This window comes from Cantharellus anzutake (genome assembly GCF_015039405.1).
Source record: "Cantharellus anzutake strain C23 chromosome Unknown EI90scaffold_35, whole genome shotgun sequence".
Taxonomy (NCBI): Eukaryota; Fungi; Basidiomycota; class Agaricomycetes; order Cantharellales; family Hydnaceae; genus Cantharellus; species Cantharellus anzutake.
Genome location: NW_024066985.1, coordinates 209,893 through 231,724, shown reverse-complemented (window position 1 = coordinate 231,724; position 21,832 = coordinate 209,893). Strand labels below are relative to the sequence as shown.

Below are 21,832 nucleotides of genomic sequence, written 5' to 3'. Positions count from 1 at the left end.
GGCGAAAACAAGCGCGACTAGATTTTGCATGCAAGGATAACTTCTTCGAACAGTTTCGGACGCTATTCAGTCCGAATTTAGTTTGACAATAGCGAACGATGATGTGGGAGAAGGGGATTGAGGGGTGAACGATAGGTTCAAATGAAGAAGGCGAACTCACTACACGCTGATGGGTTGCTGCCAAGTGCACTGAACAATTCAAAGGGCCGTAAGTCCCAGAATCTCCAGTGACAGCGCGCGGAGAACAGCCTCTTGGCACCAAGTAGATATTATCTGAGCATGGTTTTTGGGCGGACCAAAGAGGACGGGAATATGCATTGTTGGTGACTAGGTAGCAATTACGTAATCAGTCTGTGGCGCCGACGTTGGTTTGACAACTATCTGCCTCCTACCACCGTGTGCCCATTGCCTACATGGATCAAATCCTGAGGTGGACCTGCACCGCGACCATTTTCCCTGTTCCCGGCTGAAACAATCCATCTTCCTACATTAATAGTGCCTCCTTATTATTGGAGCCCCCAGCTAGTCGGATTGAGTCGAAGTGCTCACTGCTCATCAAACAATGCTTAGCTCATTCCCCCGTAGACCGTCCAACTATGTGGTATGTCAGTGAAATATTGGCTAGTCTACGAAGCGGTTAAGTCCACCATCCACCAGAATATATGGATCGAGCTCCGTGCGTCATTGCACGGCGTTCCAAACGTCCGAGACAACACAATGTCTCGTTTGTGTATTGGGGAGAGGTTATTTCCTCGGATCGGGGACTGGACGCGCCTCCGCTTAAATTAGTATATTAAATCCTTGAAGAATCGGTCCATGCATGTGTGCGTATTCGCGACATTGCATTCTTTCGTGGTTCCTACTCCGTCCCCTCGCTTCGGTGTTTTTCAGTTTGCTACATGAGAAGGAGGAACCGCAGCACACCTGGGACGAGCGAACGTAACTGATGGAATAAGTACTGCGATCGATGACATTGACTAGAGGCTGGTGATCTGCCTAGACATTGACGTGGTTCAGAAGGGGATGGTGTCAATTGAGTTTTAGTCGGGTTTCCTGAAATGGGGGAATGCGCAGCAGCGGGGGCGGCTCCGATCAAATGCCAAGAAAGTCAATATCTCAATGCGGATGGATTGATAGGGGAAAGGGGGGGCTGGGAGAGGGAAAAGAAACATTCAAGCTGGGGCATGACAGAAATGATATTCTTGCCAATACTATTCGTAAAGTTTTCTGGTGTAATCTGGGGCAACATTGCGGTATATATGGATGATCCATCAAGGGTGGGCTCGATTAATTGATGAATGAAATGATCCGCGGTAGCCAAGAATCATTCCACGCAGTCTCGCGAATGAGAAATGAGGAGGAACTCCGACTTTACGTGATAGTGTTGCACATGAGCGTCGGTGACAGTGGAAATTCCACCATAAATAGAAGGAAAGAATAGTGATCTCATCAACACCGCATCAGAATTAATCGAGATCGTCTCGTCCTTAATTAAGTAGGCCTCCCTATATTGATCCGTTTGGCCACTCTGAGTGTCTTCGGCCCTTGCCGGAGTCTTGTTACAAGCGTTCTCATTTTGCTCAAGCGATCCAACGAAATTTCGGTAGCGTTTTCACACATAAAAAAACGATTCACCCCCACGTTCCAAGGCTTCAGGCAATGGCCGCGCTCATTTTTACGCGTTGCAAAATTCGCCACTTTTGGTAAGTTTTCGACAAGTAAGAAATCCCTCACTCCTCACGCCTGTTCTCCGTCACGGTGATTTTGCAACGCCGTTTTCTCAATTGAGCGGCGAGTCAGCGACCGCTTCTTAAGTTTCTCCTGAATGGCGCTTTCTATATTTGCGTTATGACCTAATCGGGCCAAATCAACGTCAAGGGAGATCTCCAGAAATCATTGTGGCAAACATCAAAATCCTATTTATGTAAGTGTTTTTCCACGACCGCCCAGAGAGTCCCCCCACATCACCTCTGATGACCCCTTTCGAGAACCTTAATGGTGGCTACTTGTATGGCATTATCACCATGTCGATGTGGGTTTGGGCTATTAATTATACAAGCTCGGCGTGCTAAGTCTCCTGCAGACTTCTTGGGATCACGACCGTACAGTCGAGATCGTATTTTTTGAAATTCCCGAAAGATCCTATCGTAACGAAACTTCTGGTATGTCCTACGATACTTATTGATGGCCTCGATGTCATCTTATTATCTATCCAGGTTCTAGTGTTATTGTGAGCCGGACCAACGTTTCGCAAAGTTTGAAGCTCTAACTTCGTGTATGCACTCACTCAGACTCACCCAGGTCCTTGGTCTGTACGTGCTTCCTGGCACCACAGGCCTTCTCTTCCTTTTTAACGCTCATTTAGCGGATGCTGTGCTGTAGCCCAGTATAGGATGGTTATTTTGCGCGTGGACCCAGCGGAAAGAGTCTCATGGTGAGCCTACCTTCGAACACTATTTACAGTCAGCCTGACTTGCTGTTGTTCAGGTATAACTCCGAGTATACTCTGAGCACGGTGTGTTTTTTGTTGTACTCCATCCAGCTATCCACACCATCTCAGAGAGTGCCGTTCGGCAGCTTGTGGCTTCCATCTTGGTCCAATCTTTCTTTTCCTGGCGTATCAAGAAGGGTCTGTTTCTATTTTCGCGATGAGTGAAGAAAAATCAATTCATTGGTTCATGTCAGCGATCGGGATGTGGGTGGCATTGCCCCTAATTCTGCTTATCTTGCTTGAGTTTGGTGAGCTAGCCACCTTTCCACAGTACTGATTCGAGCAACTGCAAACTGATGGGGAGCCACCGTTGTCGTCTACAGGCTTCGGACTTGGTAATAAACTAGTTCTGACTCTGATTGAAAGTTACTGATCAGCTACTTTCGTTCTGACTTAGGGGTGTATATTCGAGCGTAGGTATGGAATTGAAGTTCAATGGACAAAACAATGATATGCGATTTTTTGGAGGCAAATCCATGCGGACGCACTCGAACTTCCCGAGTGGGACCGGAACTCGATTATTGGTTGGTCTGCAACCCAAGTAAGTTCGTTCGTCTAAACATCTTCCCGTCTCCCCGTAAACATCATTATTGCGGAAAAAAGTCTGAGAGAGAGAACTCCTTATAATATAGGTCGTCATAGATATCTTAATTGCATCCATAATGATTGTGGAGTTGCATCGCAATCGAACTGGAACCCCAAGGTACACACTTCTGTCTTTTCTGGCCGTTGGGATTCTGAATATATGACTGTAGGATGGACAGAGAGATTTTGATCAGGAATGCGATTCAGGGCAGCATAGCTACGAGGTTAGCCGTCCGTCCGTTCCGTTCAGCATGCAGTAGGATTCAGGAGATATCCTTTCCCTCAATTAATAGTATTCTTGCTATGACGATGCTATTCCCGGTGAGTAGTAGCATATTGATCTTCTTTAAATGAAGACGATCCACAAACCGCCCTTTGTCCAAATCCAGTATGTCTTGTATGGGATGCACTTCCTGCATATGTGGTCTGTAGCGGTTAGTTTTTTTTTTTCGGGAATTTTTTCGGGATCTTACACATACTCCTCATCATCCGTATTAACTTCGATTGTATAGGCATTGGGTGGAGTATACCCCATCTATCTGCTAGCAAAGTAAAGTTCTATTATTATGCATGGCTGATCGCTAATTTTTTTTTTTTGGTCCTCGTCCTTAGCTTGCATGCTCGTAGTCAGGCTCGACAATACCTAATATTAGGATCCGCGGTGGACGTTGAACAACCACAATCAATTGACCTACCCAAAGTGCCGAGTGAGGTATGGTTTTTCATTTTTTTTAGTTCGCGTCGCCAGTTCTGCTCATGCAAATTCCATAGGTAAATAATTGGGATTCAATACAACCCCCCTCGGCATGTAAAGTTAAGCTCAGGGTTCACGGTGTATGTGTCATTGCTTCTTGTCTCTGTGCGTTTATGGCAAGGTCTGACGTTTCTTTACGAACCTCAGCTGAGTTCATAATTGGGACCCAAAGGACATCGCGTGTCTTCTTTTTCCCTTTTATGACTGTCCACCCGATTCTATTAGTTTCTTTTAGCGTTCACAGGGGTGGTGGAGTTATCATTCCGCCAAGTGTAGTCTGAATCATCCCAAATACCTAGTCCCTCCCCCTTTGCCCACCCGAAACTCGCTCAGCGTCTGCTTTGTATTCTACTCAAAGGTGGCAGACTGAAGTCTCAACAACTTACTGCGATGAAAGTGTTTTTCAGCTGACTACGTGATCCAGCATTATACTACCTCCAACAGAGCTGGGCCCTGTAACTCCCCTCGAGCTCGCTGCTGCCTTGGAGGGAGAGAGAATTAAGGCTGGACCATTGATCGCCGCACGAGTCACCATTGCATGTATGAAGCACCTAATTTAATAGACCGTCATAGAGTCGGAGCTGAAAGATGCCAACGTCAAAATGCCCAGAATTTGCGGATCCTTGGTAGAGGGACTCCACCTAGATCAGTGATCTCATCAACACCACATCAAAGACAACCGAGATCGTCTTGTCCTTAAATATTAAGGCAACCCTGCCTATTTTGATCCGTTCGGCGACCCACTCATACCATATGCACAGATCACATGTTCGGAACGAGTCTTCGCAACAAGATCTATTGCGTGCATGCTCGTAGCGCTCGGGATCGCAGATGCCGCAAAACGGGAGAACGGCTCACGTGATGGGGCAAGTATATCGACCGCAACGAAGCGAACTACCATGTGACGCACTTTTTAGCGCTCAGCGTGTAATCCATGAATCAGCATCTGTTGTACGTGACCCCTCTGCAACACGATCTAATCCATCCTGACTTGCATGGACGGAAAGGACTTCGTGGCACAGTTCAATGCCCACTAGTCAGGTGGACGAAACCGACACAGTGCCCTCAATTCCCACCGCAGATCTTCTTCTGTCGTTAGACGAATATGAGGATGATATCGAAGGATGGCTAAACCATGTTCTCGACGAGAGGCTTTCCAACTCAGGGGGGGAAGAGGCTGAGGCCAATCTTGCCACTCTTGAACAACGCATCTCGCACCTCGCGACACGGTTGCAAGTTGTCACACAGGATACTGCTGCGCAGCTTGAGCAGACGATAGAGGACGTCTCAAGAACCGTCCCTCGCATCACGTACGATCTCCAGTTTATGCGAGAGTCCGGCCTTACCCTTCAAGTGAATCTGAAATCCGTTGAAAGCAAGACAAAACGGGCCGAAAATGATCCCACTAACGCTGCTCTCGAACGTCTTCATTACTTTTCTACTGTTAAGTCGAGAATGGAGGGAGCGAGAGAAGTCCTACGAGAAGCAGAGAGCTGGAGTGTTCTCGAGCCTGAGGTTACGAATCTCATTGCCACCGCGTCATTTGCGAAGGCCAGCGAACGTTTAGCCGAAGCAAGCCGGAGCATGGTTGTGTTCCAGAATACTCCCGAGTTTGAAAGTCGGAGAGCTCTCATGATCAGTTTGCAAAATCAATTGGAGGCTGCCGTCAGTTCCCCTTTGGTGGCTGCTATCAATGCGAAGGACGTGTCTGCTTGTCGATCCTATTTCTCTATCTTTTCTAATATTCAGCGCGAGACTGAATTTAGGAACTATTATAATGGTTCCAGGCGTGCAGACCTTGTTTCATTCTGGCAATCTGTTTTGTTGGTGGATTGTGATAATGCTCCGTCCGCACCATCTGCTTCGACTCCCATTCCTTTCGCCGAATTCTTCCGGAAATTTCTGGCCGATCTCCTTGCGCGTGTAAATGAAGAGCAAACCAGTATCACCGCAATCTTTTCGGATCCCCAAACCAGCCTTTCCCTCTTTATTCAGTCCACCTTGGATTCTCTCTCGCCTTCCCTTAGCCAGCGTCTGACCGACGTATCGGAGTCCCATGGGGATGCCGCTCTTCCGGAGCTGATCAAGTCCTTCAGAGTTGCGGAAGAGTTCGCAAGCTCTGTTGAACAGATCATGAGCCGAATGGGATACTCCTCTTTCTTCTCCCAAGCGAGTGATGATTCTGTGACAAGACGGTCTGGGAGGCGGAGTTCGATATCGTCGCGGCGTATGGGTTCAAAATCGACATCAATGTCTCCCAATGTCAACGTGCTGGCCAGTGGACCGGGAGTGACGTGGGAGCTCGCTTTGTTCGAATCCTTTATTGATCTTCAGACGGAGTATCAGCCCCTGGAAACTCGATTTATGAACAAAGAGCTTTCCCGAATTGTCGGCCCATCTGTCTTGCAGTCTTCTGATGTCGCGCGGGTTTTGCAAGAGCGTTCGGCTGCGATCTTCGGTGCGGTGGAGGAATGTCTAAGCCGTTGCATCGTTTTTACCCACGGGTATGGTGCGATCGGTATGGTGGGGGCCATTAATCAGGCATTCAAAACGTTTCTAGAGACTTCGCAACGTAGTCTCATTCCCCAAACTAATGGAGACAATCCGAGCCCAATAAAGTCTGGTTTACATCATACCTCACGCGTAGATTCGGAGACCCTCGAGGAGCTTGATTATACTCCTGATGACTGGAGTAACTTCCAACTCGCTCTGCATCTCCTTGAGACGTGTCGAGTCGTCAAGGATAGGTTATTAGTATTCGAGGCGAAAGTAAAAGCTAGCCTCGTTCAGGTTTCCACTACTTTCCGCCTTGCGCGAAACGACCCCCACGGTGTTCACTTGGGAGGCATAGGCGCCACGAAGGGAGAAGCCGAACTTTTGCTTCAATCCTCTCTCAATTCGGCAGAGCTCCACGCCTTGTTAGATGCACTCGACCCAGCAAGTGCGTCTGCGCCTTCGCCTTCATTTTCTGTCGCAGCCTCGCCGGCTGCAAGGTTAGATGCGAGCATACTCGCAGCGTCCCTTGATGGTCTCTCTTCATTCACGAAATCGTGTCAGCTCTACCTTCAGCACGTCATCTTAAAGCCACTGCACGCTCATCTAAGCACATATGCAAGTGCTCCGGCGTGGTCCTCCACAGAATCTAAGACGGAACGAGGGGCCTTCGATCTTCAAATACCATCATTTTCACTATCCCCAACTCAGACCGTCCAGCACGTAGCAGAAGGATTGCTGAATTTACCGCGACTATTTGAAGTATATGGGGATGACGATGCATTGGCATTTTCAATCGAGACTCTCCCTTTCGTGAACGAGGAATCTCTCAAATATATGATGCATGCAGAAAATTCACAAACAGGGGTACCTCCATCTCCGACTGACGACCGTCCCGCATCGCACTCACGGCGAGCTTCCATGACACTCTCCGTACCGGCACGGCGACTTTCTTCCACCTCCTTATCTCTCGCTTCTAATGCCTCTGCAGCCGAGCTACACCAGCCGCCACCCGCGTCTCTCTCACCCGAGATGGTCACCTCAACCTGGCTACATTCCCTCACTTTGTCTCTATTGACCCACCTAACGAGCACTATCCTCCCTTCTATCCCTCAATTATCTTCGCAGGGGGCAGCACAACTTTCTTCAGACTTAGCGTACCTTTCCAATATTATCCGTGCACTGAACGTGGAGTTCGAAGAGCTGGACCAATGGAGAGACATCCTGGATATGAAGGAAGGCGATGCAAGAAATAGATATGACGCCATACTGACAGAGACGAGGCTCGGCGGAGGCGGTGATATAGCTGGGCGTGAGATTTGGGAGATGTTCGCAAAGATGCGTGGCTGGATGCCTAGTACGGTACAGTAGAAAGATATTTTCTTGGGTAATGATGTGGCTACAATACTTCCATATTGCAGTGTGGGACCACCGCAGGTGCCAATGAGCCCCTGGCTATTCTGAACTGAAGTAAGAGAGCTCCAAGCCAATGGCTCGGATAGGTTTCGATCGATTTGAGAAATCGGAGACTACACCGAGGCTGACTAGAGTCTTCCCGAGCCGACCTTCCCACATGAGTGAGACATCCTAATTCAGTAGTGTTAGGAAAGAAGCGCAGCCAGTGGGAATGAGCAAACACACCGAACTAGTGGACATCCTTGCTTTGACCACTCCACGTATTTGACTCGCCTCCCCTATGCTCGGTGTTGTATCCAGCGGAGCCGGGGGCACAGGCGCAGGAGTGCAACATCTAGCGCCTTGTCGGAGCCGTTTGATTTTCGGATCCTTTTTCGGATCCACCATTCTGCGCCCATAGTCCACTCACTCTCATAGCTGTAAACGTTGAAGTCAAAGCGCGAACATAATGAGAGGTCACGCGAAACACGGGCGGTGTAAGCGCTCGAAATGTGACCCATCATAGGATTAAAAATGGCCGTAAGTGCAGTTGGGGGTTGGATGGGGTCGTAAACGTTGGGATCTGAGGACGAAGGTTCAGGGAGTGTCGTAAATCGCAACCCAGTGGAAACTATGGATGACGATGAGCAAACACAAATTATGGCACGGACTCATTACTCACCTCCTGCACTTTTCTCTTTGGCACTAAAGTACACCTCTGCACCGGCTGAGAATCGACCTCTTAGTCCACCCTCCATAGCTTCTTCCTCGTCTACACGTCGACTCCGCACATTGCGTTCCCTCGTATCTTCCTCATCACCCAGCGCACCAAAGTTATATAAAGCTCTCGCTCCAAGCATTCCATCATCCGCACTCCAGGAATATTCAGTGCTCCACCGGCCCGTGTCGCGTTGCAGATTGAACATCACATTATTTGCTCCAATCAAGCTGGTTCCTCCCTTGGACCCTCGAGCGTATAGAGCCGTAGAGGGGTCAGAAATAACGGAGATGAGAGCCTGCGTCTGCGCGGATAGCCTGGTGGAGTAGAGAGCATCTAAACGTGAACTGGGTATGTAGTATCGGCCATACAGCAAGAAATCTGCTCGCTGGCAAGGTTAGGTAGTGGGTCTTCGTTCTAAAGTCAGGACACTCCCCATGTGTATCCACCCTCTCCCCGCCTAGCCACTGTTCGGGCTTGCCCTCGGGCCTCCTAGGCACGTCATAAATTCTGAATCGCTCAACAACATCCTTCAACCGCAGATCAGCCGAGCCTTTCACATCCAAGTCGCACGAGGTGAAAATGTATCCTATGGAACCATTCAAGGATGGAAGAGCGTTCATCGAATATGTCGTCTTAAACCAAGGATTTGGGGATTTGGAAATGTGGAAATGTAATCCTCGAGGGACACTGAAGTCCAAGATGGCTGTTGAAGAAGACTTAGTACAAATAACATGGTTGATATCCCTAACCACTTCTTACAGGTAGAAGCACGCGTCAGATTCGAATACAGATTGTCCTCGTTCCATCCTGTAACCTTGTAGTATCTTTGAAGGACAATCGACGCATATGGAAGCATCACGTGATTGGGAGATTGCTATATCGGAGAGTGCCGGCGGCCAAACTCCTTTCTTCACACCGCCATCATCTTGCCAGCCACCCATAGTGAGGACCGTCCCTGCAATCGATTGCTAATCGATTTGTGTGAGGTTTACGTTACGACCTAAGGAGTTATCTGCCGTCCACTTTGAGTGTGCCGCTCTGCATTCCGCTTGCATTTGAGCGGTCTCAGGTTTAGTCCATTATTGTTGTGTTGACCAAGCAACGTTTGAGCCACCAGCAACCGCTTTATAAACGTAACCTATCCTCCACCTACTGCCTATACCATGCAGGCCATGTATCATCACGCACCCTATCCAAGCGCCGCATATTCGCAGAGTCCGAGCACTTTTGCGTCAACCTCAAGTCAGGCATACCCCGTGTATCAGCAAGCATACCCGCAGTCGCCTATGAGCTACCAGGCCCCACCTACACCTCAAGAAATTGAGGTTTTCAGGAACTGGTTCAACAATGAGTTGGGAAAGTTGCTGGGCACTGACAGACTCACTATCCATCGTTTGTCGTATATTGCTCGAGAGCATTCGCAACGCTTTGCGTCTGTGATATCCCAATGTATAGAACAACACATTCATAGGGTAAGTCAAGTTTATTCTCCGTGAGTTTGGCAACAGAGTAGTAGGGACTGCGCATTATGTTGTGCTAGGGAGGCTCGTGTTGTGGTTACGTGTACATTTCCATGTTGTATGTACAAAAGTCAGTCAACGACCATGCCAGCCGCTGCCGACCTCGAACTATCGTGTTCGTACAGCCCGGGGTCCATCCATATCTTGAGGGCTGTCTGCACCCTATCGCGGCTCTGGCTTGTTGGGCGGCCCCACCAGTCCCAGTCCCAGTCCAGTCCCTCCCTATGCTTATGTCCGACTTTGATCCGATATGTCCGTTTCTAACTCCGATCCCATCAGGTCCACCCGGCTATCAAGTTGCCGTGTTTCTACTTACTGGACTCGGTCTCAAAGAATATTGGGCCTCCTTATACTGTCCTGTTCTCTGCTTTTATCACACCGCTATTCCTGGAATCTTATCAATCCGTCGATCCAGCCACACGAGGCAAGATGGAAGAAATGCTCGTGACCTGGCGCACAGCCCTGGCTGGGGCCGAGTTATTTGGTTCCGTTCCTCAGCAGACCATTGAGAGAGCTATTTGGGGTGACACAACCTCTGGGCATTCTGGCCCTACCCAATCCCAGGTACTAATTGAACTCGATGTGAATCTTGCTCAGAAAATCAAGGCAGTTGAGGCCAATCCTGCCGACATGGAATCTCGCGCCCATATCGATGTGCTTCGTCAGGTTTGTCGAATGTTATCAGAGTGATTTGGTATTTGTACTCACTACCTTATCAGCTTCATCAATTAGTCTCAACAACCACCATGGCATCGAGTGATTTGAATGCAATCTTGTCACGGCTCCGTGAATTGGCTCGCACAACTGCTTCGACTGCACCGCCCCCTGCCGCCATTCCACCGCCGCCACCGGTTGCTCCTGCGGTTCACTATCCTCCCCAGCGAGTTGCTCCTCAAGTCACTCCCTCGTCCTCGTCAGCCACTGCGTCTCACCTTTCATCGATACTTGGATCGCTCGTAAATAGTCTTGCCAGCTCTCCCCCTACTCCTCCCCCTGCACCTGAGCCTGCTGCTATTGCTAGTGTTGACGTAGACTCACTGTTCCAGAGCTTGGTCGCGGCGGGCATCGTCCAAGCTCCAAATGCAAAGGCCCCTACTTCTAAGATTGAGCCGAAACATGAGGAAAATCCATCTAAAATAGACCCTAAGACAGCGAGATTGCGAGACTATAAGCGTAAAATCTTATCACTTTCTGTTACGCTGACGAATCAAGGTTTGCAGAGGTATGTTATCAGTCAGATCTCGTGAAGACAACTGTTCACCACGATTCCTGAACCAGATCCCAGCCAGACATGGTGTCCATGTTATATGAGAGGCAGCCCTTGAAATGCAGGCAATGTGCAAAGCGCTTTCCGGACGATGAGGCAGGTGCAAAGGCGAGAGATGACCATCTCGACCTCCACTTTAGACAGAATAAACGTGCAACGGAGTCGATTGGCCGTGGACACTCACGCAGTTGGTTCGTTGGTGTGGACGTAAGTTTTTTTTTCCATGGCAGTCTACCATTCGGTTATTCACTACTCGTTTGACAGAACTGGGTCCATGATATCGCTGACGCGCATGCGGCATCAGATCTCAGAGAGAAAGGAAAGGCGGGCGGCCCGGTTAGTGCTAAGGCGGCGGCAGCAGCAGCAGCGGAGCGACTCTCCAAGCTTAATGCTATGTATGTTGTGGTTCCGCCAGGAGACGAGTCGAAATCCGTCACATGCCCTATTTGCCGCGAGACCCTCAAGAGTGAATTCCTGGAGGAGGACGAAGAATGGGTATGGAAGAACGCTGTGCAAGTCAAGGGCAAGGTATGTGCTCGCTCGAGCTGCAAGCCCAACAGGTGCAATGACGATGATGAACTCATGCTGGCGAAACGTGGTTTCCAGGTGTATCATGCCACATGTCATGCAGAGACAATGTCGCCCTCTGCTCTTGCTGTTAAGCGTTTGAAGGATCCACGCTTCCCATCTTCACGATCACGCTCAAGGACACCAGAGACCACAGTAAAGGAAGGCAGTGTCTCGCCGCCTAGGACATCAGGGCTCAAACGGAAATCTTCGCCTGATAAGGAGAACGATGAACCCATGACGGTAAAACTCGAGCCCTCCGATGCTGAGCCTCCCTTAAAGCGCACCCGATCATCAACACCTCAGCGTTAGCATCCCCTTCTCGCCTCCCCCCACCTTGCATCACACTTCAACCAGCATTCACTGATTACATCCGCCGTTAGAACTACAAGCTACTTGTCGTTTAATCCGTTTTTGTAATCTATTTATTTTTAAAGCTTCTGTTCAGTCTGCAATGTAATGACATTTCGATCTGGTTTCTATTCGTACCATCTAGAGCGATGAGCATGAGCAAGGTATATTGTGAAGGAGATTTCCACCGGCAACACGCCTAACCCCGGAGGCCCGGTATAAATAAGTGCCAACAATTGTGCATCCTCGAGAACCTGTTTCAGCCTTCCACCGCATAGACTAGAAGGAATATTCCACTCATTCACCTCTCTAAAATGCACTTCGCTCATTCCGCACTCTCCTTGTGTTTTTCTGTCATCGCGATCTCTCGTTCTGTTCTCGGCTCCGCGTCCGCCACCGTACCGAAAACGCTTTCGCCGCGCACCTCTCTGTCCATCGACGTATGTGCAGAAGTAGACGTTAACCTTGCGACTAGTCTCTTAGGGCTTCTCGGCATTCGACTCCCCGCACATATATGCCTATGCTTAGGAACCATTCCAGGTACCGTCGAAATCCCTTCACATCGCGGATCGCGTTTATTAACACGTTCCGTCCAGGCCTTATACAAGCGGATGCTAGCGTGAAAACCGCCGTTTCGTCACTTGGAGTGGACGTGGTTACGGCTAGTCTAGCTGCTCTAGTAAGTACGCGCTTCTCCGTCCAAGATATCCTCCTCACCATGAGCCTGTGCACCGTTTAGGTTAATAAGTCCCCCAACAAGCATACTTGCCAGTTTCCTCCTCACTCTCAAAGGGTGTGCAGAAAGGAGGATCCTTGCGGTTATGAGGTACTTGATTCCGTCGTCGAATTGGGATCTTATTATATACCTCACGCGCATCCCCTCAGTGCATAGATGGGTATTCCAAGGCCAGCGATGGTCATTGCTATTGCCCTTCTGATAAATACGAGTGCAATGGAAGATGCCAAACCGCCGCATGCCCTAACCCTTCAGCTCATTCGCGTCGTCGGGCAGTTCAATTAGCCCTTGCTCGTTGCCCGACTGGGTACGAGAAATGTGGTGTTTATGGACGCGGTCGCAATACTCGTGGATACGAATGCATCGATACTCGCGTTAATCTCGAGAGTTGTACGTCCATATTCCCCTGACTTGAATCCTTAAAAAAAATGAAAACTGATGAACGATGAACAGGCGGTGGATGTACGTCGTCCCTACCTGGATTAACTCCTACTGGTCGTGACTGCAGTGCGATCGCAAATGCCTCTTCCGTTCGCTGCGTCTCCAGCAAATGTGTCATTGAATTTTGCAGGCCTGGATACCTTTTGGATATCTCTGGCTCAGAATGCATTCACGCAAGTCTGGATTCTTGACCCTTGATTCTTGGTCGCTTTCTTGTCCTGCTTACTCGCTTCTTGCAATTTCTTGCCATTCCTTTCGCTTGTTATCGATTGATAACTTCTACCCCTTTGAGGCTTTGACAGCTTCCTCCTTGAGCTCTGACTTTTGATGATTCCTAGTTCACCTAATCCACCGTAACACGCACACTTACGGTACTTCCTGTCCTTCAACTCTTCTGTATTCTGTATAAGTCCTTGTGTCCTGTTCTGACTATCGTCAAACAGGATCAAAATGTTGTATCGCCAAATAATGACTATGAGTAATCTTGAGCCGCATTTATATCTGACATCAACAGGATTCTATCACATGGATAATAACCTTATCTAATCTAGCTATGACGTTGATGTCAATATTTCGATAAGGAACATCGCGGGTGTGTTTGTGTGGGGACAACGGAAATGAATCAGCTCCAAATTTGGCTTTCGTTGTAGCGACAATCGATCCCCTTCTCTGTGGCGTGCTTTATCTAAACCATTCCTGATGGCAGGCGGCGATGCCATTTTGAGTCAAAGGTACTTGGCATGTGCAGCCTGTTTGCAGTGTCAACATTGAATATTGACGAGGATAGCAAGTAGACAATCCGCAACTCAGGCCCACGGCCACCAGATGGCATTCGGATCCTCTGCTTCATGTCCACAGGCTGTTTCCCACTTCGTGTCCCAATAAGTAATTATCCCATTGGCAGAACGATACCACCAATATTTAAACTTTCCGTGCGCGTCCGAGCTGGGCCCTTCCGTCATAGAAACCTTGATAACTTTCGGATCAATTCTGAATAAAGTCGACCGGGAAATTTACCTTTCTTATTGAAAACGAAACCATTTTATATTGACTGAGTCACAAGTATATGTACTTACGCTCAGGGATATGGAGGAGTCGCAAAGTTTCGTTCGTTCGGACTTGTGCTTTATCTTCCTAAGACGGTTGCTTAAGCGTGGGAACTGGACGAAGAGACGACGGCCGACAAGAAATGTGGATAGGGTGGCGACCCTGTGTTGACCAGCTGAAGAATCCGTCTTCACATTGGTCAACGGCTTAAAACTGGCTAAGTCACTCGCATTGAGACTTGAGAAAGAGAGAGAGAGTAAGTACAAGATGGATGAAACTGAATTCAAATAGGTGCCAAGCCAGGTGCTCCAGAACAGTTCTTGATGAGGCAGCGGAGTCCGTAGAGGTGTCAGATGCCTGCTTAGACAATGTTCTCATATATCCATGCATGTGAGCGATGAAGTTGCGCATATATATGTTAAATACGTAAATAATGCAAAATTACGTGCTTAAAATTCGGGATCGAATCGATGCGTCCCCCAGAAAACTTGGGACAAATCGATAATGTAGTCATCTAAAGAGAAAAGAAGCGCTTCTGCCAACCTCCACAACGAAACAACCAGCGAGACCAGCGATCGCCGCACTCGCAACCTGATGATCTCGTGCAAAGTCATCAAGAGCCTTCCATCTCTTCTCCTTATCACCCATAACCTCGACAAATCGTTTCACAGATACAGAAAACGGAATGGGCCTAGTGACGATTCGCGGGAGTGGATCGAATTGCGCATCCTTCGCAAAGGATGTGATGGATGGACGTACTTCCACGCCGTGTCCGTCGCGGACAATAATATTGATGGGTGGTGGTGGTGTGCATCCAGCTGAGATGATGATTGGGGATGGAAGAGAGCGAGGAGGGACGATCGTCACGGGATAAGTGACCGCTACGTCGGCCCTGTGTTCGGGACACCATGGTCTAACGAATGAGATGCTCTCCAGAAGACCTTGACGGCTGAGCTTGGCCATCTCCATGGCGATCTCCGATTCGATCGTGGATATACGTTCGAACGCATCTCGGAGTTGGGCCAGTGTTTCAGGAGTCATCTGTGATGCACTGGGATGAAAGGGACTACGAATCGTGGCAAAGTCCCGATAGGATATTGGTGTGGAAGGAAGGTGGAGATATCGAAGATTAGGGAAAAGGGGTGATATTGAGAGGAGTGAGGCCGGATCTAAAGGTTCCGGACTCGCGGGGAAATGAATTTCGTCTAAGCCATACCATCGGGTTTCTAGGTCCAAGGTCTCTAAATCTGAACATGACTCGCCAATTTTGGTCAAAAGCTCAATACTGCCCTCGCTTGCTTCAACGTCGTCATCATCATCATCATCATCATCATCTACTATGCCGTCCAGAAGTACATTTATCCCTCGTATCGAACCTTTAACGCGCAGCGTTTCGGGAGTATACGTGAGATGTCGAAGTTTTGGGACGCTTCGAAGGGCTTTTACGAAACCCGCATTGGAAGTCTGCTCGAAGCCACCTGAGACGACCACTTTGAGTGAGAGGATGTTTGGCGTCAGGATGAGAAGCGGTTCAATATCCTCAAACGCGTCAAGCTCTAGTGCTTTTAGGTTTTGAAGCTTGAACTTGGTGTTGAGCTCATCGTACGCTTCCGAAAACGCGTGCCCAACGGGAATATCACGAGCTGCATAGAGGGCAGATTTGGTCCAAGCCGAGTCAGGTCCTGTCAGTTTGGCGACGCGTATCCGAAGGGAGAGGAGGGATGGTGTTTTGCAAAGAACGGTAAGGAGTGCCGAGTGTGGACTTTGAGGAGAGGCCCCAGCCATCGTGAACATCCTCCACTTATCCAGAAAGTCATTGTTCATGAATATATTAAGTTCTCTAGAGCAAATTGAATCAAAACAAACAAACACCAATGTAAGGGAAGAAAAAATATATATATACTTTGTGTGATGAGTCAACTGCTTGTCGACGCGTGCCAATGCCGACAATTGTTTGTCTGACGTTATGACGATATCTCGGAATAGTAGAGAGAGGGAAATAGCTCGGAGTTTCCGTGAAGCAAGCGACAATGCCGATAGATCACTGCTCTCCACCACAGTCCCATTGACGGAGTGTCGCCCTGGCACATACTCGGCGATAAGAGATAGCAGTTCATTCGGAAGTTCAAGTAGTGGGAGCGACGTGGAGAATGGTTCAAGAGAACAGCGAAGATCATCTGAGACAATGCTTCGGGTGAATACAGAAAGGACTGACTAAGATCAGAAGGCGAAGACCGGAGGAGCAAACTGGGCTTACAAAAGAGAGACTATATAAATGCGCGGTCTTCCGTGTGTCTCCTTCAACACAACGGGGCAAGGCCAAGTGACTCCGATGGCGACGGTTGGCCGTTGACTGGGTAGAAGGTAGCAGCAGGATTTAAAAAGTTTCTAGTTCCATCGCTATGTAATAGTAATCCATCAAGAATCCTATGCGAACGGAGAATGTTGCAACTTCTGGGTCCGATCAATTGGAATAATTCGGAATGCCTTTGTTGGAAGGGAGGTGTGTAGTGAGGAATCCTAAGGCGTCCCGACAAAGACTTCCGACGACAGCGACGAAGAAGGAGAAGAGGTCCATTGCGAGCGCCGTGACTCACTGACTTGGAAACTGTGTTAACGTGACCGTCGTCTTGGAAAAAGGCAATGTCCGTACACGCGCGACCATAACTAGAGGAATGAAAAATCATCAACAGTTCAGCTGTGTAATGCGAACAGATAGGCGGATCTAATACTGTAAATTATTTCTCTTCTCATCCTATCCTATCCCTCACTTCAAAACGCAACTCTCCCACTTGAAGGTTTCCCACGCTTCAAACGGATGACCCCACAAATTCATCGTTAAGCAGCGAACGTCTCTTTGGACGTGCATCCTTTTCCGTGGCACTGCTGCACGGTGGGATCTAAGTACTTTGCTTAACTCGTTCCTGGGTGCGCACAGACCAATCCTTATCGGAATTCGAAATTCGAAGAACACATTTGCCCCGTTCGGTATTCGCTTCCCCCACAACCTTCTCTCCTTCTTTCCCGTCATTCCATGAGATGTCAACTTGGGAAAATTGATGCAGCAAGACATTTCGGAGAAGGTGTGCTCTCGTTGGCAATTTCGAGAACCTGTTTTTATTTGTGAGTCTTTCCCCCAAACTAAAACTTGATTGCATCCTCTTCGGAAATTCAACCCTATCGATTCGCTCTGCGATCGTCGTGAGTGTCTGAGCATTCTTGCTTGGGTGGGGATATGGAATGACGCTGCCCAGCTGCCTGATGGATTCTCAAGTTGTTTTGGCCTTGGAACAGGCAGGGAGCCTGGTAGCAGCTCAGTTGTCATCTTGAGACTTGGCTTGAGTAGTAGTCTGCTGAAAAGCCCAAAAACATCGTGAGTCTGCGCCTTGATGGCCCGGCCTTCTCAGCACGCTCTAGGGTGGCGGCAAGCTGCTCACGAAGGCTCCAAGTTCTTCTGATGTGGATGATTGTATAGTACATAATCCCGACTGTTCCCTTTGAACAGAAGTGAGGGCGCTGAGAAAAGGAGCCCCTGGTCCTGAGGGGGGGGTTAGCGTAGCGCGCACAGAGTTGAGGACGGTGCAGAGCACCGGGCCAGTTCCGGTTGGGTCGCACCTTCGGGAGAAGATAACCAAAAAAGGCTATAGTGGATTTTTTACATATACAGTAATCTCGGAATGGTAGCTCCCGCCCTCGATGACAAGAACCGAACAAGAACCACGTGGTCCATTTACTATATACAGCAAATGCCAATTTTGTCCTTCTCGGCAAATGAAGGAACAAGTCAAATCCTGCGGTCATCGAGGCAAGAACCCGCCGCATTCGTGCCGGCCGCGATAGAACCCTCGCCTTTACCTATGGGGCAGTACTAATGGCGAGGCGGACTAATCTTACCTTAGCGGGCAACTTGGATGTCCAGCGTCTTCTTTGGACCCCGGTGACATGAAGTATTCACGGGCGACGGCGAAGGGGGGTTATCAGGAGGGTCAGGAGGGGGACTAAGGTGGAATTCTCTACATCGGGGAAACAGTTTAAGTAAGACAAGACCGTTCTGTATAATTAATTGCCCACGATGCATGTCCCTGGCCTGCCGCCCACTTCGCACAATTATGGAAGGCTTCATCAGGCGTGTGTGAGATTAGGATTGAAGGAGGTGATTCCTTACTCTAACTGAGAACGATCTCGATGGAATTCATCTGACCAATGGTAGTCCATCGCCAATACGGTCGTTATCCCTGCTGTTTCTCCCAGTCTTCATTAGGCTGAGGAGGTGACACCCTTTTCTAAGTGCCCCATCGTTTGTGTTTTCAGCTCCGAGAAGTGAGTTTTGTACACATCGGCTCGCCTTTCCCTTTCTCATGTTCCTCACACTCCCATTCGTTCACAGTTTATAGTTTTGTTCTTAACTCCAATTTGCGTCTTGCTCCTGTCCAGCGCACCAAATGATTCCTCCCGCAAACGACGGCTCATTTCTGCATTGCTGAATTTTACTGCGGCGATCAACGAAAGACAATCATGGATATTTTCCGCGTCGAGTGCTATGCTTCCACTTTGGAGGCTTGCCTATGAGCGTTTCCGTTTCACCACTACCCCGATATTGACCAAATGCAATGTAATTCGTACAGCAACGGCATCAAAATCCCAGAAGGTGACAGAGTAGCACCTCATCACGCTCGCGGTGGCAATCTATTGGTCTTATCCGGTCAGCATGGGAAAACATCTAGCTTGAGCCCGCCACCAAGGGCATTTTGGTCTCTGTCCTGATTGCTCACGTCCCGGGTGCCCGGACGCACTGTTCGATGACACACTCTGGGCCCTTTACCATCATACCAATAGTGACGTCAGGCACTCAGTCTTCATGCAGTGTCGAAGAGGCTATGTATTTATACAACACGAAATGATAGGACTCTTCAGATGCCGATTATGAACTTAAACGACTGAGTCAGCTGCAGCTGAGGTTGGCGCTAGGCGAGGGCGAGGAGATGCATGTCAAACTTTGCCGTCACACGAATAGCTCACACGTACCCCCCGAACTCTTATTAAAACTTCGCAAAGCGGGTATAGCATTTAGGACCCGTTCCTTTACCTATGGGATGGCATGAGCAGATCGACGAGGTCGACGGACTACACACGAGAAAACATACCCGAGCTGGTACTTTGGATAAGTGAATCGACTGTCCAGCGTCTTTGGTTGGTAATAGGTATTGCCGGACGTGACTGCGAGCATGCAAGCTGAAGGACGATGTGGAAAAGTTAGCGATGAGCTTGTATGTGATATTCGGCGAATGTGAGACTTGCTTGGCCAGAGAGTGATGGTGTATACACCGCCCAACGCCTAAACCATGAAGGTGAACCACGGATGATATGGGTAACATAACATAAAATTCCCAAACTAACCGCCACAGACGCCATATGGAGGAAGTGCATCCCATAGAAGATATACTGAATTGAAATGAGATTTTTTTTTTCCCAATCATGAGCGGGTCAATATACTAACCGGGAATAGAACCGTCATGGCGAGAACACTACATATTGAGAAAACAAAAAATCCTGAATTTTCTCATCCAAAACGTGCTGAATGGGCCAGCTGACCTAGTAGCTGCACCGCTATGAATAGCATATCTGATCAGGATTGAGATGGCTCTATCCGTCCTACATTATAGCAAGATCCATCCAGGCCTGCGTTCCAACATGGTTCGGAAAATAGTTCATACCTCGGGAATCCGGTTCGATTGCGACGCAACTGGACAATCATTATTACGGAAATCAGAGTGTCCGTGGCGGCCTACGGGGAGACACATTCTCTCTCAGGTATTCCGCACCAGTTGTGCAAAGGACGATGTGGACGAACTTGGGATGCAGCCCAACCAATGACGGAGTTCCTGTCCCACTTGGGAAGCTCGAGTGAGTTTGCATGGATTTGCCTTGCAGCACGTAGTCCAACAACGTCATTTTCTTGTCCTTTGGGCTGGAATTCCATACCTTACCCTCGAATATACACACCTAAAATACAGAACGTCGTTGGTCAGCACTTGCAACAGCGGTTCAAGAAAAAGAGGAGAATGGTTTACCGAGTCCGAAGGCTGTATATGTATAGAACGATGATGGGGGGACCGTTTAGTTTTCAGTGGTCGAGATAAGTGAAAAAAGTGACTCACCAAAGTCAAGTAAGCTAAGCATGACGACGGGCACCGCCCACCATATCTTGGTCACTGGGCATAACGCAGATGAGTGATCTCTACCCATCCCGGAAAAAAAAAGAAAACTGTGACAAACTTTTACTGATACGCCAGGCGAAGAAATTTTGGACCAAGACAGAAGCCACTAGCTGATTGCACCACCTAAGATGGTGTAGACGCTGGTGAAACTATAGGACGTACCGTGCTCACTGTATCCACCGCGTTATACCTGAACAGCCAAGTCAGAGCTAGCGACTGTAAACAGCATTCGGATATTGCTCACCATGAGTCTTTTACTGCTGAGTCTGAGTGAGTAATAACCATCCGGTACTGGGCAACGACAGAGCATCCGCTAAATGGTGAGTGTTACATGTAAAAAAAAATGATGCACAAGAATACCGAGGAAACACATACAGGCCGAAAACCTGGGCCAGCCTGGGGTTATACACGGTGTCAGGGTTTTGAACTTGGGCGACGTTAGTCCTGCTCACAATAGCACTAGAACCTGGATAGAGCAGCGATCGTCAGGGGCCAGGAATCGGCATCATGCATGGGGGGGGGGGGAACATACCATGACTTTCGTCACGATAGGATCTTTCGGAAAATTCAAAAAATACAATCTCGACTGAACGGTTGTGATCCCGAGAAATCTATAGGGAGACTGAGCACACCGAGCTTGTACGATAACTTCTGACCTTACATGGACATCGAGACAATGCCATACCAGTAGCCACCATTGAGATGCTCGAAGGGGGTCATCGGAAAGGACTGATGTTTGAGGGCTCTCTAGGGAAAACCACCTTAAATACTGCTTTCGGTACCGTAATCCTCAGAAGCGGAAAGCGTTGCTCACAGCGGTCGCGGCCTCGCCGTTGAACTGTTGATCTTTTGGTGCGGGGTTACTTAATGGGATTACGGCACTTTTTTTTTCGTTGGGTTATTTGATTGATGGGAGCGGGTATTGGCATCGCCAACAGTATGGTACTCTCTCAGCTTTGTTCCTTCCCCTTCGCTTCTCAATCATTCTCAGCTGAGGTGTCAACAGATTTGAATTGAAATACATTTCTCGATATAATTTTTCTTCACACGTATCTGGCACTACCTGGTTGCTTGTGCCCAACATTTCTCCGCATACTACGCATGACCGGTAATGTATCCCGCAAAGGAATGTTGGTCCGGATGGTTAAAAGCTTCCTGACAATCAGCTTAGTTGATCGTCGTGCTCAACTGCTGGCCTAAATGAGCAAACTCTGTAAAACCGAAGCGCAGCAAAGTTACGGATTAA

The 21,832-nt window shown here is 48.7% G+C and overlaps 9 protein-coding genes across 9 annotated transcripts; 5 read left to right on the top strand and 4 right to left on the bottom strand.

The window, feature by feature from the left end:
• Positions 1 to 1,673: 1,673 nt before the first annotated feature.
• Positions 1,674 to 2,629, top strand: EI90DRAFT_3064571 (uncharacterized protein). Its single transcript, XM_039060814.1, is given in 8 exon segments — positions 1,674 to 1,703; positions 1,790 to 1,923; positions 1,934 to 2,032; positions 2,084 to 2,162; positions 2,217 to 2,230; positions 2,292 to 2,326; positions 2,358 to 2,434; positions 2,488 to 2,629. The coding sequence occupies 5 exon segments, from the start codon at positions 1,974 to 1,976 to the stop codon at positions 2,363 to 2,365; spliced, it is 195 nt and encodes a 64-aa protein (XP_038914320.1). The 5' UTR covers positions 1,674 to 1,703; positions 1,790 to 1,923; positions 1,934 to 1,973; the 3' UTR covers positions 2,366 to 2,434; positions 2,488 to 2,629.
• On the top strand, positions 2,366 to 4,383 carry EI90DRAFT_3064566 (uncharacterized protein). Its single transcript, XM_039060813.1, has 15 exons — positions 2,366 to 2,434; positions 2,488 to 2,515; positions 2,578 to 2,629; positions 2,686 to 2,739; positions 2,815 to 2,826; positions 2,889 to 2,904; positions 2,960 to 3,032; positions 3,124 to 3,194; positions 3,247 to 3,300; positions 3,370 to 3,397; positions 3,466 to 3,510; positions 3,589 to 3,626; positions 3,689 to 3,788; positions 3,848 to 3,910; positions 3,978 to 4,383. The coding sequence occupies exons 1-15, from the start codon at positions 2,394 to 2,396 to the stop codon at positions 3,987 to 3,989; spliced, it is 687 nt and encodes a 228-aa protein (XP_038914319.1). The 5' UTR covers positions 2,366 to 2,393; the 3' UTR covers positions 3,990 to 4,383.
• Positions 4,384 to 4,718: 335 nt separating this feature from the next.
• Positions 4,719 to 7,910, top strand: EI90DRAFT_2974321 (Golgi complex component 7-domain-containing protein). Its single transcript, XM_039055807.1, has 2 exons — positions 4,719 to 4,781; positions 4,838 to 7,910. Exons 1-2 carry the CDS (start codon positions 4,765 to 4,767, stop codon positions 7,692 to 7,694), a joined length of 2,874 nt encoding a protein of 957 aa, XP_038914318.1. The 5' UTR covers positions 4,719 to 4,764; the 3' UTR covers positions 7,695 to 7,910.
• Positions 7,779 to 9,295, bottom strand: EI90DRAFT_3146121 (uncharacterized protein; the record flags this gene model as incomplete). The annotated part of the gene is made up of 6 exons (XM_039065377.1): positions 7,779 to 7,910; positions 7,965 to 8,022; positions 8,055 to 8,349; positions 8,401 to 8,824; positions 8,886 to 9,142; positions 9,199 to 9,295. 6 exons carry the CDS (start codon positions 9,293 to 9,295, stop codon positions 7,779 to 7,781), a joined length of 1,263 nt encoding a protein of 420 aa, XP_038914317.1.
• A 41-nt stretch (positions 9,296 to 9,336) lies between these two features.
• EI90DRAFT_2974317 (uncharacterized protein) lies at positions 9,337 to 12,241 on the top strand. Its single transcript, XM_039055806.1, has 6 exons — positions 9,337 to 9,911; positions 10,239 to 10,625; positions 10,679 to 11,181; positions 11,238 to 11,433; positions 11,491 to 11,754; positions 11,833 to 12,241. Exons 1-6 carry the CDS (start codon positions 9,603 to 9,605, stop codon positions 12,103 to 12,105), a joined length of 1,932 nt encoding a protein of 643 aa, XP_038914316.1. The 5' UTR covers positions 9,337 to 9,602; the 3' UTR covers positions 12,106 to 12,241.
• Positions 12,242 to 12,348: 107 nt separating this feature from the next.
• Positions 12,349 to 13,826, top strand: EI90DRAFT_3064556 (uncharacterized protein). Its single transcript, XM_039060812.1, has 5 exons — positions 12,349 to 12,684; positions 12,816 to 12,841; positions 12,884 to 12,970; positions 13,030 to 13,270; positions 13,334 to 13,826. The coding sequence occupies exons 1-5, from the start codon at positions 12,459 to 12,461 to the stop codon at positions 13,510 to 13,512; spliced, it is 759 nt and encodes a 252-aa protein (XP_038914315.1). The 5' UTR covers positions 12,349 to 12,458; the 3' UTR covers positions 13,513 to 13,826.
• Positions 13,827 to 14,724: 898 nt separating this feature from the next.
• On the bottom strand, positions 14,725 to 17,033 carry EI90DRAFT_3064554 (uncharacterized protein; the record flags this gene model as incomplete). The annotated part of the gene is made up of 3 exons (XM_039060811.1): positions 14,725 to 16,208; positions 16,272 to 16,545; positions 16,970 to 17,033. The coding sequence occupies 3 exons, from the start codon at positions 17,031 to 17,033 to the stop codon at positions 14,879 to 14,881; spliced, it is 1,668 nt and encodes a 555-aa protein (XP_038914314.1). The 3' UTR covers positions 14,725 to 14,878.
• A 41-nt stretch (positions 17,034 to 17,074) lies between these two features.
• On the bottom strand, positions 17,075 to 17,869 carry EI90DRAFT_1534369 (uncharacterized protein). The gene has a single exon (XM_039051880.1). It carries the CDS (start codon positions 17,691 to 17,693, stop codon positions 17,136 to 17,138), a length of 558 nt encoding a protein of 185 aa, XP_038914313.1. The 5' UTR covers positions 17,694 to 17,869; the 3' UTR covers positions 17,075 to 17,135.
• Positions 17,870 to 19,291: 1,422 nt separating this feature from the next.
• EI90DRAFT_1533927 (uncharacterized protein) lies at positions 19,292 to 21,589 on the bottom strand. The gene is made up of 17 exons (XM_039051879.1): positions 21,401 to 21,589; positions 21,248 to 21,333; positions 21,119 to 21,197; positions 21,039 to 21,052; positions 20,962 to 20,982; positions 20,831 to 20,899; positions 20,749 to 20,776; positions 20,645 to 20,696; positions 20,527 to 20,580; positions 20,356 to 20,371; positions 20,220 to 20,292; positions 20,083 to 20,153; positions 19,961 to 20,020; positions 19,866 to 19,893; positions 19,766 to 19,810; positions 19,513 to 19,703; positions 19,292 to 19,454 (listed from the first exon to the last, which is right to left on the bottom strand). Exons 2-17 carry the CDS (start codon positions 21,304 to 21,306, stop codon positions 19,451 to 19,453), a joined length of 864 nt encoding a protein of 287 aa, XP_038914312.1. The 5' UTR covers positions 21,307 to 21,333; positions 21,401 to 21,589; the 3' UTR covers positions 19,292 to 19,450.
• Between the last annotated feature and the right edge of the window lie 243 nt (positions 21,590 to 21,832).